Below are 14,793 nucleotides of genomic sequence, written 5' to 3'. Positions count from 1 at the left end.
ATTCAGGGTTTATGTTAAAAAATTTTGATTTATTTTTAAAGCTTTGTAAAGAAATTAGTCTAAAAACCAAAATACTTGTTTCATTCACTTAAGTATATACAAATGACACTAATGTTGCAGTAAATGTTTTATTCAAATGATTAAATACAGTATTACTGAATAAAGCTGAAAAGAGTAAGCAATAGAAAAAGCCACAGTTAGAAAATCTGTTTCAACAAAAACATATAAGTGTGCTTGAGTCGTGTCATAAAGGCGTGTTTAAAATTGTTTACAAATGGAACAAACTTTCAGTAAAATTTTTATTTACACGATTAATGGTAATAATGAATAAGATGTAAATGAATATGCAGTAAATTGAGCTACGATTAAAGAATCAGTTTCAACAAAATTCTGTAAGTCAATTGTGTCATAAAGGCGTTGTCAAAATTCAATTTAAATCGTGTTCGAAAAATCAAATGTAATTAATTATTTGAGCTTGATAGTTATACTACGTTTAGTGTACTAACAGTTAAAAATAACAAGATTTTAACAAGTAACTAATCAAAGCACAAAGTGCAGCAAAGAGTTTAACTATCAAGTGTGATTGTTTTAAACAACTTCGCGCACCATCCATCTCATTGACTTGAGTGCCGCGTAAGTAGGTTTGACGCCGAAACGGTCAAAGTAACTCCAACACATAAACTCGGGACCTGCATCTCCATCTGCTCCAAATTTTCCATTCATGTTTTGTTCATGACAGAAATTGTACCAGTTGCCTCCATTTCCACTTATAGTAGCGCAATTTCCATAAATGTCCTCGTCGTTGTCCACGTCTAATGTAGTGAATTGCATGTTGTTGTGGTGCTCGAGTGCGTCATGTCCTGTTTGATAAAAACTAATTTCTAAACTTAGACACATACAAAACTTTTTTATGTATAAAACTGAGTTATGTATTAAACGCATCAAAATCTATCTCATAGCAAACAATATTTGTTTGTTGTTTAATTGGTTAACCGTTTTAAAGTAATACTTAACACACGCTTGTAAATTTTCAAAGCGACAATAATTTACTTCATAACATTTTACTGAAATTATAATATCTAAAGAAAATTATTTATCTTTGACGATTTCGTTTAAGTTTAATTTGAAAGGGTTTTTTTTATTTATTTAATACAAATAATAAAAATTTTAATCCTATTTTCTAGTTAATGGGTTTGATTAGTAGAACACTGTCCTTGCAAACAACAATAAAAATATAAATAATGGTAGACGACCTAGCTTTTCGTTCTAACTAACAATCATTTTAATCTTCATCATTTTAAAACATAACATTTTTAACTCGATGAAAAAGTCGATTGTATTGAATTCCATCATATCAAACTCAATTGTATCAAACTCCGTCATACAAAGTTGATCATATCAAACTCGATAATATCAAACTAGATCATATTAAACAAGATTATATTAAACTCGATCATATTAAACTCGATCATATTAAATTAGATCATAAAATACTCGATTATATTGAATTTATTATATTTTAAACCGATCATAATAAACTCGATTGTATCAAAATTTATTATATTAAAATGGATCATATAAGAAATCGATCCTTAAGAACCTTTTTTAAAAATTTAACAATTATTTGATATAGTAAGGTAAACAAGAATCTTACTGAGTAACTGTACATATTATTTTATTATTGTTATTAAAATCGTGTGATTTCATTATCGTTTTTCTTGTACTGTTTCGAATAACAAAAAATACATAGGCATTATGAAAACAGTGAAATGCTATAAAGTCACAATTAGTTTTTAAGTAAGCATTCTATTACCAAATAGAATATTTTTATTCTAAATAATACTTAAAAAACTATATTTAGACTAAATCGGTTAAAGTATTTCTATGTTGTCATGAATTTAAATATGAAACAAAGAGTAAACTAGGTAATTATATTTAAGTTGCCAATTCTAATTGTATCAAATCTGAGCCGTAATAAATCTAGCATTATTAAGTATCGCTGTCTTTATAGTTACACATTTTTTCCCTTAACTCGTCAAGTTTTAACGCTGTTCAAACAATCAGAGTTTAAAAAATATACTAGTAACTACCGCAAAGTTTAAGACATGTTGAAGTTCTGGCATCTATGAACTATATCGGTGAGAACCGCTCATTTCCACCCTGAGATCATTTTCTATCCGCGGTCAAATCCAAAAATCGCTTACCGAACCAAGTGTAAGGGTTAGGGGTAACAGTGGTAGTAAATAATCAAAAGATTAAAATAAAACAAAAGTTTTTAAAAATATTAGAACAAATAAAGAAAAATGCAATTAAGCGATTGTCAGATTTGATCTGGTGGGAAATGACAGCGGTTGAAATTGTCAGTTTACCTGTATCAGTATAATGTTATAAAATAGCGAACGGTGGACGGTGTTTTAGTTGAATAAAGAAAAATTAAACATTTATACTTGATAGCTATTGGCCGGATCTATATTCAATTCAGTTCGTTAAGTTTTTTTTTCCGTTAGTTCTTTTATTGTACCAGTTTTTTTTAAAGAAAATATAAAATTGGTTTAATATACATTATATACTTATATATATTATAATGTATAATAGCTATATAATATGTATAGTTACGAAATGAGAAAAATAGTAATAAAAATGATAAAACGTTAGTTAAAAATAAACGAAACAGTTAATATATATGAACACTTTTTCTACTAAATAATTTTAAGTTAATGCAAAATCAAAATAAAAAAGAATATAAATAAAAAATGTATGTAAGAACAGCTTGTTACAATAAAAAATTATTTAAATTTAAGAATAACTAAAACTTAAATAAGAATGTAATTTTTCAAGCTGTATTGTGGTTATAATAACTACATATGAAGTAAAACAGTATTTTAGAAGTGTTAGCTATATGTTTTGTAGATTGGATATGATAACTTTATGTTATAAAGCACTAAAAAACTTTCAATAAAACACCTAATAAAATGGTTAAATCGATACTGTAAAGTAATAAGTCGTGTTAAAAAAACATTCTAAAATAGTTTTTAAAAAAATTTAACTATATATTACTTTTTACTATAGCTTGATAAGTGTTAGTGTTTTGTGTAATTTTTAAATATCAATATTTAAAATTCACTAAGTAATTTTGTTATTTTAATTATAATTAATTTATTAAAACTACTTTAAAACCGCTTTAAAATATTTATTTAAACTTGTATTTTAAACTGTGTTTAACTCGAATATTTTTGTTTAAGAATATGTTTAGTTTTAAGTAAAATCAGTAGCGTACTTAACATAGTTCGATAACTTTACTATTGCATGTATCAAAGTTTAGAAAAAAAGCAATAAAAATTTTTTGTCAGATGAAAAGTTCAAAGAACATTTGAAACATCACTCTGTTGAATTTCTTATTAAATAAATATATCTTTTTTGGTTGTATTTATTCACAAACTAATTACAAGAATGAAAAAGTCTGTAATACAAAACATAAATAAAACTAGGTAAATACTTCTACATCTCCCCCCCCCCAGATTTTATCTACTAAGGAGATAAAACGATAAATTTACCTAGCAAAACAAATTTTTAAAAACAATTTGTTACAACTTAAACACATTTTTCAGGTCTAAAATTCAACGATATTAAACACAAAAAGACAAAATCTTTTCAAAAATTACGATTAACTTAGTTCACTAATAAATGATTTGTTAAAACAAACTACAACTTAAACAAACAAACTGTAACAAAAAATTTGAGACTTAATCTTTCCTTTTCTTCACTCAGTTGCTGAATACAAGCATTTAAAAACTTAATTGCTTCACCGATTTGAACTTTTCAGCTTTAAAGAACGAAACCACACGTCACTAATCTAACTACCTTGGAACTTCACTTAATTTGCTGATAAACATCTTTATCATATTTTCGACTTGAGACTAAGTAGAAGGTGCATTACTGATAGCATTAAACACTGACGAAATACTGCTACACTTATTAAACGATTACATCATAATCAATATGTTTACAAATGTTCTAATGCAATTTCCGATACTATTTAGGGGTTTTCTTAAAGTGTTTATTTTAAATAATACTTTTTACTCGATATACTCGATGCCAACCAACAATTCGAATTTTTGAAAGTCAATTTCTGCGTCCTCATCCAAGATCACTTTGAACAAATGGCTGTTAGACTAGTCAGCTGCAAAGTCAACTACGAAGTTTATGACGTCACCATTGGAGTGAAACTCATTCATTTAAATAAAATAATTCATTCAATTTAAGACCATAAAACATTAAGACCAGTTAAAATTCCAACTTGACAATAAATGAATATCAGCAACATTGGTGTCACGAAGCTTTTGAAAAGCATCGTAGTCTTACACGGAAACGCTGCAAATAATCTGATAATTTCACAAACTCATCCCGGACACATTGTTGTTCGCTGTAAACTTTGGCGGTCTGTTTGCTTTTCTGTAGAAAATATAGATCAAAGCAAATCCGAGTCATTCCAGTTCAACATCAATTTTGAAGAAAACCATTAGTACAGAGGGAAATTACACTATGCTAATTCAAAAAAGAATCTTCTTTCTATAAAAAAACAGAACATTAAAACTTTTTTTTTACATTTATTTCTCAACTTAACAGAAAAGACAAGTTTTTACAGTGGTATGTTTGCTTTTCTCAGATAAGGGATTCTACTTATAGATTTGCAAACAGGAGGGGTAAATCTTCTTTGAAACTTACGATTTTGAACAGTTAAGCGACCTGATCTATCGACTTTGACAACACATTGATGGCAGTCCTTCACTCCTATCACCACCACCACTCCACTATTCCCTCACTGGCTAGGAAAGTTACCTGTTTGATTTAGTATCACGACATGATCACCGCAATTCAGTGGTGGCAACAATTTTGTGTTCTCACTTATATTTTCCAGAGACTTAACAAAACAAATACTGAGAGATTCTTCCTTTTTATTCCAAACGTCACGCCACATGAGATTCGCGGGTTATCTTAAGTCATAACACTCTTTCTGACGTAAGGTAATGACTTCTTTAAATTTCGTCGCGATCCAGTGTGTAAAAGTACGTTTTTCTGTCCCTTTACCTCCTTTTTCTTCTTCGCGTTTTTCCTCTCGACCATATTTTTTCTACGACCTCGGCTGCAAAAGCCATCAAAGTTTTGTGTATACAATCCACCAACTAGAAGTGCATTTGACTCATCAGCATAATTTTGATGACTTTGATAAACTTTTTTACGGGACTTTAACCAGCATTGTTTACAGGCAAAATACTTAATATACCTCATATTTTTACTGCTCCCAACAAATTTATCAGTTGATTTATTACATATGCTACACGTTGTTTTACCACTTGGTTTTTTCTTTAAGGATTTGTATACATTTGGTGTATACAATCCACCAACTAGAAGTGCATTTGACTCATCAGCATAATTTTGATGACTTTGATAAACTTTTTTACGAGACTCAAACCAGCAGTTTTTACAGGCAGAACACTCAATACACCTTATATTTTTACTGCTCTAAACAAATTTATTAGTTAATTTATTATATGTGTCACAAGTTATTTTACCACTTGGTTTTTGTGTGGTTTTCTTTGAGGATTTGTATGAGAAAATTGATGCTGTAACAGCGAATTTTGACATTGCATCACTTGCCATCTATTTTCCTTAAATAAAACCGATTTTCTTATTGACATTTTCCTCATCTAGATTTTCCCATCCTAGCACCTCTTTATGGATATCTTCATCGGCTAAACCTGTTACCACGACATCTTTTAGGATTATGTTTGTAAAATCTATCATTTGATTACAGCCATCCTTTGGGCATTTACATGTGTACGAGCATGTACTTGCTTTTCCCTTTAAACGGGCAGCAAATGATCAAGTGTTTTCAGTCAATTCCTGTCTTGCACTAAGAAAGTCTGATCGTCGTACAACAACTGAAACAGAAATAACTGCAAGCTGCTTAATCATCCTTAAAAGCTCTTGCTCACTTTAATTTACTACATCTTCATGTCTCTTCAGAATAGCATCGCTTAAATCTTCCTCACAGCACTGGTACAGTTGACGGCGTTTTTCTACACCTGTCATCTCCATGCTATCTTTAAAAATAGTCCACTTTTGTACAAATATGTTCCTAACCTCTTCATTGCAGTCTGTCCCTATTCGAGGACGATCCATCTTTAGAAGCTTTGGTTTTGAATAATTTGCATTAATGTGTACATTGTTGTGAATGATAAGCGAAGAGGCAACTACAGAAGCATCAACGTCTGGTGTTTCATATGTGCAACTCTCAAGAGGGCATTTAATCACAAGCATTGTTGATTCAATTCAGCTTGATTTATCATAAATAAATATATCTTTCTTGGTTGAATTTATTCACAAACTAATTACAAGAGTGAGTAAGTCTGTAATACAAAACATAACTAAAACTAGGTAAATACTTCTACACTTATTTGGTAAATGAAAATGAGAAGGTCAGTTTCAAGTTAGCTATAACTATTAAAATATCATGTTAAGAAGCGTGCAAGGAATAGTACAACTATTAAAGTACACTAAATGAAAAATGTTTTTACGTTTTACTTTTAAAATTCAAAAATTTATTAATTAGCAAATTAGCAGAAGCTTAACTATTAATATGTTGACAAATCTAAAAAAAAAATAAATTAAAAGAATTATTGTCACATCGTGTTTGATACGACTCAGTTTAATATGACCAAGTTTGATACGATCGAGTTTAATATGACCAAGTGTAAAATAATCGCGAGCTGAAATTTTAACAATAATTGATTTACGTTAGAAACATATATTTGTTTTCAAAAGTACTAACCTACGTTGCCAGAGAACGAATTTTCATCAAAATTAAGTCTGTAGTTGTCTGTACCATCAGCTACTTTGAAATTTCTGAAAAAATAATATATATAAACAAAAAGTTCATTATATAGATATGAAACTGTTTTATGTGATTTCTAAATAAAAAACTGGACTTTAAATTAGATTATCAAAAATGTTATTGTAAATTACTTAATCCTCTCATAAAATTTTTAAGAACTAGAAGTTGACTAAAAGCATATTTTCAAAAAATTGTCGGGCTTTATCATTTCAACTGAAAATATTATTTTTATAAAAAGAGAAAAGTATTACTTGAGTATTATACAAACATTAAATTAGTTTTATGATGCTTTCTAGTTTCGCATATAAAAGTTACTTTTTAAAAACTTTATTCGTTTTGACAACTAAAAGTTTTATTGAAAATTTTTAAATATGAAGTTTATTGTCGAAGGCATTGCATTAAATCTTATCTGAATATATGTTTGAAAATATTGAAATTTACATACAGTAAGGTCAACAAATAGCTAATTATATAATTTGTTATTTTTACCTGGTTTTAAATTTAACTAAATAATAAGGAAACAAAGAATATTCAAGTGCTCTATGCATTGACTTTAAATAAATGAAAACAAATTATCTTGTTTGTCGTTAAGATTTTTTTCATAAGCAAACTAACTTATACTCTGCATATTTTTTTTCTCCTTTGTAGCTTTCCATCTCTATCCTGACTTGATAGTTTCTTCCATCGCTGGTTATTTTGCTGATTGTTTTCAAACCTATAACGTATAGTTTGACATTAGTGAAAAAATAATACCTGTAATTTTTTATTATTATAATACTGTTGAACTTCATTATTTACTAGTTTTTACAATCAGTTTTGTTTGAAATCACTGAAAAATTTTAAATGTAACGTTTTTATATTAATTAACTTTTTTACTTTCAAATTTTATATTGTTTTTGAAATTAACTAAAGTTGTCTTACCAAGCCAGAATTCTCCATTGAAATCTCCGAAGAAATTTTCGTAAGACGTCCAGTTCCTTGCAAAATCAACAGACCCGTCATACCTATTGTGCATCACCTTTAAAATGAAAAATTGTTTTGATTTGACTAAGGATAAAAACTAAGAAAAATAAGTTTTTTTTTGTACTGATAAATTACACCTCATATATGCAATAAATTTATAAAATGTACTTGTCAATGTTGAAAATTATTCTCAAAACATCAACAACCGCAAATTACTTAAATTAATTTGTCAATTTTCTAAAATAAGTTTGATCAGCTTTAAGGTTAACACATACAAACTATAAACTCAACTATTTTATAAAAGCAGCTAGATTTTTTAAATACAAACAAATAATGATATAACTGTTAGTACATTTTAAACTAAGAAATCACAAAAATTCAATCACTTTATTAGCATCTGTGAAAATTAAATTTAATTCATGTAACTATCCTAAAGTTCAGTTTTACAACATTTAGTTATATTTATTTTATCATGAAGCAAAATTAAAATATAAAAACAATGTATATACATACATATGTATGTCTATCTTGAAAATAATTCAACTGTTAGTGTATGAAAATTATTCAAAACAACTGAAAGTAAATGTTAAGGTACATAAGCTTAAAGAACAAAGTTTTTAAGTCGACTATCATATACTTTTAATTTTTTTCTTGATAAAGTTATTAATTAAATACTAACAATCCATCCTCCGTCAGCTGACCTCATTTCACAAAACAGGTTGACCTTTTTCTCACCAACTAGAAATTCGTAAACTCCTGAATTTATACTCATACCCGGTTTTTGTAACGATTGACAATCTGTAAAAGTAATTTGTATAAAGTTTTAGCCTAGCTGTAATTAATGGGTAGCTGTCAAAATTGCAGGAACGTACAAAAATGCACGAGTGCACAAAATTGCACGAAGATACTTTTGCACGAATACTTTTTAGCACGAGGGTACTTTTGCACGAATACTTTTTAGCACGAGGGGATAAAATTGCACGAAGGTACTTTTGCGCGAATACACTTTAGCACGAGGGGATAAAATTGCACGAAGATACTTTTGCACGTAGGGTTTTTTTTGGAAAAGTAAAAAAATTGCACGGATACATTTTTGCACGGATTAAATTTATTTTCTTTTATTATTTTTTCTTTTAATAATCTAAACTTTTTTTTTCACTGTTACCCTTAACCCTTACCCTCGGTCGGTATAATTTTTTTTATATTAATTTTTATTATTAATTTTTTATTTTTGTTTTTACTATTAATGTTACCCGTAACCTGACCCTTGGTCAGTAACTTTCTTTTCTTTTTTTTTTTATATTAATTTGTCTATTAGTTTTTTTTTTTTTGTTTTACTTTGTGCTAAATGTAATTCGTGCAAAATTGACCCTTGGTGTAAAATCGTCTTCGTGCAATTTTGTTCTTTCGCGTAAATTTGGCTTTGTGCAATTTTGTGCACTTGTGCAATTTTGTTTTCGTGCAGTTTAGTCCCCTCGTGAAATTTAGTAACATCGTGCAAATTTGTTTTTGTGCAATTTAGACCCGTTCCCGTATCTAATTTACCAATGTGTAAAATGCACTTCTTTTTATATTTTAAAATATTTTAAATTAACATTAGCAAATAATGTTCACTTATTAATAGAGAAAATTCATTAAATATATTTACAAATGCTGTTCAATTATACTTCATTGTAGTACTATATCTGTAACGATAGTTACAGTATCTTAATAAAACGTAGCTTGGTTTTATTTTTATCATTAAGTTGGAAATAAAGTTTGTACTTCTATTTTGAGTTTAGTTATTTTGGCATATTTTCAAGTTTAGAAATAATATCCATTGTTAAATAACCATTAAATAAACAAGTAAATTTATTGTATGCCTTCACAAACATTCCTCAGTTTATATCTCAATTAAAAGTAAAAGCTGTCCTTTTGAACAACTAGAAAATTCTACGTTATTTGCAAAGTTAACTTAGTTGTTAAAACTATTTAAATAAAAGTCTGGACTACAGAAATGAACGCCAACAGTGCATATTTTTGCTTATTTTTATTACTTGTATTCTCTCTAAATTTTTCCGATAAACAGTCATTTATTTTATTAGTTAAAGCTATTCTTTATTCGTTACACTTAAATTAATATTAGAATTTTTTTATGTATGCTATTGTTTTATCCAAACTTCTTACACATATATATATCTTTATAGAAATTCTGTCTATTTTGTATACTAGAGTTTAAAACTTGTGTAAATGTATTACTTTGTAATTAGGAAACATACTATACGAAAAAAGCACAAAATTCAGTAAAAACAAATATTCATAATGACTATGGCTAAAAAAAACATATAGTACATAGTAAAACTATTATCTAATTTTAGTAAAATATAAAAAATTAAATTACTTTAAGGTGAATTGAAATTTATAAGTGTATACATATATTGATAAGACAAATAAGAATCAATAAAAACTTGGTAGGACTGAGCTGAAATTTAGTTTGTCTATTTAGATCATTTGTACAAATTAATTTTTTTTTAACCATTAACTATATAGTAACTCATTTAATTTTTGAATGAGATAAAATAAAAATGTTAAGTTTTTATTTAGATATAAGTTTGATAATGTTTGTAAATGCATACAATAACTTTTGTTTTTTAATAACTAAAAACTAAAAAATATAAATGGTATAACAATTTTTTAAAAAATCAAAATGTAATTTTATGATTTTACAACGAAATTTGTAACTATACGAAAAAAGTTTACAAATTGACTCGTTAATTTTACATTAAAAATGACAGTTAGCCTATAATAAATAAATATAGTTTTATATATTTTCATTGACGTGCTTATTCATTATTATTACTTATGATATTTCATGTGTTTAAGTGACTATGATCAATATATATACTTAAGTTTGTAATATTAACAATAATATAAAAATAAATAATACTACTGATAAAAAGTCATACTAAACATACACTATTAGAGTGTTTATGAACTTGTTTAGAACCTTTATTATTTTTCATAACTTAAATTTACCTATAGATTTTTATTGTAAATTTTTATTCAACAAACTATACATAAAATTAATTTTCATTTTATATGAATGTTAATAAACTACTTATTACTTTAGTTTACATTTAAAGTTAAATGAATGCTAGTTTCTTTCTTAAAAACTTTAAACTAACATTTCTTTTTTGGTACACATTTAGGAGCGATGAGTTTCCACATACCACTGCCAAATCCATCATCTATACAGTTATTGATGGTTAAACAAGCATCATCTATTTCGAAACCTAATAAAGGTAATTGTTTATTAAAAATGTGTTATTTTAGTTTTATTAAAGATTTTTCAACAAACTGTAACACCTTTAAAAAAAACATGACTAAAATGACAATAAAATTTTAGAGTTTGCTATTTAAAACAGTTTACTTGTCATTAGGATGTAAAAGTACAAAATGTTTTTCAACTTAAAACACACATACCGTTTATATTAAAAACTTACACTTTTTAAATATATTTAGGAAAAAGTTCGGTTGAGAATAATAAAATATATCGTTTGTAAGATTTTTGTAACCAAATAATAAAGTTTTTAATTACTTAACTTCAAAAAATAAAAATACATGTTCAATTACCTGGAATGCAAGAATAAGTACATTCGCTACCAACTTTATTATCCTGAGTGCACTGTATGTTGCCATTAGAAATTCCATCTAATGGCGGACAGTCGGTTACTGTTATTAATTTATTGTATTAGCATTCATCATAGTTGTTTAATGTTTTAATTTTTACAAGTGTGCTTTTATTGTTAATGGTTAATCACTTACTATACATAATTATGTAACTAAAAATTTGTATAGTATCTTTTTTAATCGCAGCATTATAGTTTTAAATTTTTATTTTGCAATGCAACTTTGATTTAAAACATTTCATTAATAACTATTTACTTTTAGCAAATGTTATACTAATTTTCTAAATAGCAATTAAAAATTAAAATAAATTTAAAACTAAATGTTATTAATAATTTGAATGCAAGATTTTGAAAATGCAATAGGTAAATAAATTAAATTTGTAGAACTTTATACTTAAAGCTTACCCTGTACAACATCAGCTCTAACTGATAACAAAATAAAACCGTAGATGAAGAGAAGTTTCATGATAATAGAATAAAATTATAAAAATAACTAAACCTAAAAAGATTTTTTTTTCGAAAGTGTTCTTGTTAGTCGTATATTATTATACTTAATATAACTTTTTCACCTTTAACTGTGTTTAAGTATTTTAAAATACTAACTAACTAATTAGTACAACTTGTAAACATCCTTCAATGTAACTATTTTAAAGGAAAAACTTATAAAAATAGTAAAGTAAATAACTATTTAATCTAATAATAAATGAAAAATTTAAAAAACACCAAAACTAAAATTTATTATCTTTATTATGAATTCAAAAATTAAAATTTTTGCACAACTATTTGGTTTAAAGTAAATTAAGAAAAACAAAACATTATTACTTACAAAACAACTAACAATACAAAAAGGTAAAATAAATGATATTTTATTTAGTGGGTGCAAAAAGTTTAACTTAAAGATACAATAAGTCACAGTTTTCTTGTTATGAAAAATTTACATTTCCGTATTTCTGTCTGATTAAGCTGTTATTAATATATATACGTATTAAGATACTTTTAAAAAAAGTATTGTAATGTGTAAGTTTAAAAAAAATTATAAAAGTTATATTTTTTGTAGTGATTTACCTAAATACTCAGAGCTTAAATATGTAATTTATCAAAAGCATTACTTTAAGGTTTAAACTTCTATGTTTAAAGTAAGTTAAAGTTGTTTTATAAACAACACTACATTTTTGTTTATTGCAATTATTTTTTATGTTTAAACTAATGTTTATAAACTTACAAACAGTATAATTTATATTTATAGATAATTAAATGTGATTCTTTAATTAAACATAATTTTATTAATCTAATTAAAAGATCTGTTGATGATATTATTTAAATTATTAATATTGAAGTTAAATATTCAAATGTAACTCAAGCAAAAACTATTAAATATATTTTCCAAAACAAATTAAACTAACGCAAATAAATAAATTTTATCAATAAAAACTCAATTAATATAAATATGTGCTTCTAAAATAACAAAAAACTTTTGCTGCTTAGAAAACAACCAACTATTTAAGCAACAAAGTAAAGTAAATTGTATTAAATTTTTCGCAAAGCAAAGTAAATTTCAAAATGCAATGATTCACAACTTCCTTGAATAGAAAAAAATTAAAATTTCGCACTATTATATATCTTATCGTGTTGTTCATACATTTACTTATTTAGATAATGTGCCAAAAACTTTAAAATATTATTAATGACTACTTTAAGTAAAAATTGAATTTTGAATTTTGTTTCTTTTATAGCTTATTAGTAGAATACTCAGAGCTAAATTGTTTTTTTATCAAAAAAAGCTTAGATCAGCAATTTTTCTGCTTTTTACAAATTTATTTTTATCTTTTGTTTAGATTGAGGTTTGTTAGATAATTATTCAATTAATTAGATAAATATCTAAATTAATTCCACAAAACCTTTGTAAAATATTTTGAGAACAATTTTAAGACTTGATGTTATATGTTGTAAATTTTAAAGTAAAGTTAATAGTGACGTACTTTTTTATTTGAATTTTGTAAAGTATAGCTTTAAAGTTTAAGAGAATTTATTAGATTAAATGTTTAGCTTTTGTATATTTTAATGTTTATTTTAATTAAAGTAGTTGTTTACAAGTTGATTTTACTTATATTTATTGTTTCATAAAAATAAATAAGTTATTGGTTAATCTACTAGAAAATAAGTTTGGTTTAACTTCTGTTGTTATTTATTATTAGAATCAAAAATTTTTTGTTTAAGTAAAGTCACTCATAATCTATCAAAATTTTAGTTGGTTGATAAATGCTAAACTTTGCTTTTTAAAAAATTTAAATTATTTGTATCCTCTTCAGAAAGCTATTTTAGGCAAAATTTTAATGAATGATCTGTGTGAAAATTAACATTATACTAAACTTGATTACAATCATAAAATTCCGTTTGTTTCCTTTAACTAGTTTTTTCAGGTTTAAAAGTAGTACGGGTCGTTTTTTTAGATTTTAAAATGTATTTCAAAACGATGCTTTTTAGTTACTTTATTGACATTAATTTATCTGCTGATCATTCTTAAATGTCTTTAACATTGCATACAGCTTTTGCAACTGTTTTTTCGCCTCAAGCTTGCAATGTGCTAAATTTTTCCAGGATATTTGAAGTTTTTTGCAGTTACAAAAAAATATTTTTTTAATTATAGCTGTTTTAGCAAGACTTCTAAGTCTATGTTATTCATTGTCCCTAAACTGAGTTTAAATATATAACCATCATATTTGTAAGGGTATACTGTCAAAATCCACCTGATAAAAAATCCACCCGCGTTTAAAATCCACCCGTTCAAAATCCACCCGAGTCAAAATATACCTGATTAAAACCCACCCGAGTAAAAATCCACTCGAACAAAATCAACCCGAGTCAAAATCAACCCGAGTCAAAATCCAACCGATCAAAATCAGCCCGAGTCAAAATCCACCAGAGTTGAAACATTCACCTCGCTTTATTTATTTCTTTATCAAATACCATAATAATTCCCTTTAAAGATTTAAAATCTGCGGCTTGCGAGCATCGAGCATTTTTTTAAATTTAAATGAAATGCGGCCTGCAAAATAAAAAGCTAAAGCCCGCATGAAGCATGTAATGGTCGGGTTGATTTTGACTCGGGTGGATTTTGACTCGAGTGGTTTTTGATCGGGTTGATTTTGACTCGGATGGATTTTGATCGCAGGTGGATTTTTGTTACGGGTGGATTTTGAATCGAGTGGATTTTGATCGGATTGATTTTGACTCGGGTTGACTTTGATCGCTGGTGGATTTTGATCA

General features: G+C 26.5%; 1 protein-coding gene across 1 annotated transcript; it reads right to left on the bottom strand.

Annotated features, from left to right (window-relative positions):
* Nucleotides 1-259: 259 nt before the first annotated feature.
* On the bottom strand, nt 260-12,020 carry LOC145829982 (fibrinogen-like protein A). The gene is made up of 8 exons (XM_082937871.1): nt 11,932-12,020; nt 11,471-11,569; nt 11,023-11,130; nt 8,538-8,656; nt 7,817-7,913; nt 7,511-7,610; nt 6,833-6,906; nt 260-860 (listed from the first exon to the last, which is right to left on the bottom strand). Exons 1-8 carry the CDS (start codon nt 11,990-11,992, stop codon nt 589-591), a joined length of 930 nt encoding a protein of 309 aa, XP_082793997.1. The 5' UTR covers nt 11,993-12,020; the 3' UTR covers nt 260-588.
* Nucleotides 12,021-14,793: the final 2,773 nt, after the last annotated feature.

This window comes from Thalia democratica, chromosome 2 (assembly GCF_965202585.1).
Source record: "Thalia democratica chromosome 2, ktThaDemo2.hap1.1, whole genome shotgun sequence".
NCBI classification, from domain to species: Eukaryota; Metazoa; Chordata; class Thaliacea; order Salpida; family Salpidae; genus Thalia; species Thalia democratica.
This window is presented reverse-complemented; position numbering and strand designations above follow the sequence as displayed.

Coding starts and splice junctions, on each gene's coding strand:
- LOC145829982 (XM_082937871.1), bottom strand. CDS start 11,992: ATGAAACTTCTCTTCATCTACGGTTTTATTTTGTTATCAGTTAGAGCT. Junction 8,657..11,022: donor ATGTGTACCAAAAAAGAAAT/GTTAGTTTAAAG, acceptor TTACTTTTACAG/ATTGTCAATCGTTACAAAAA. Junction 7,914..8,537: donor CAGCTGACGGAGGATGGATT/GTTAGTATTTAA, acceptor TTCATTTTAAAG/GTGATGCACAATAGGTATGA.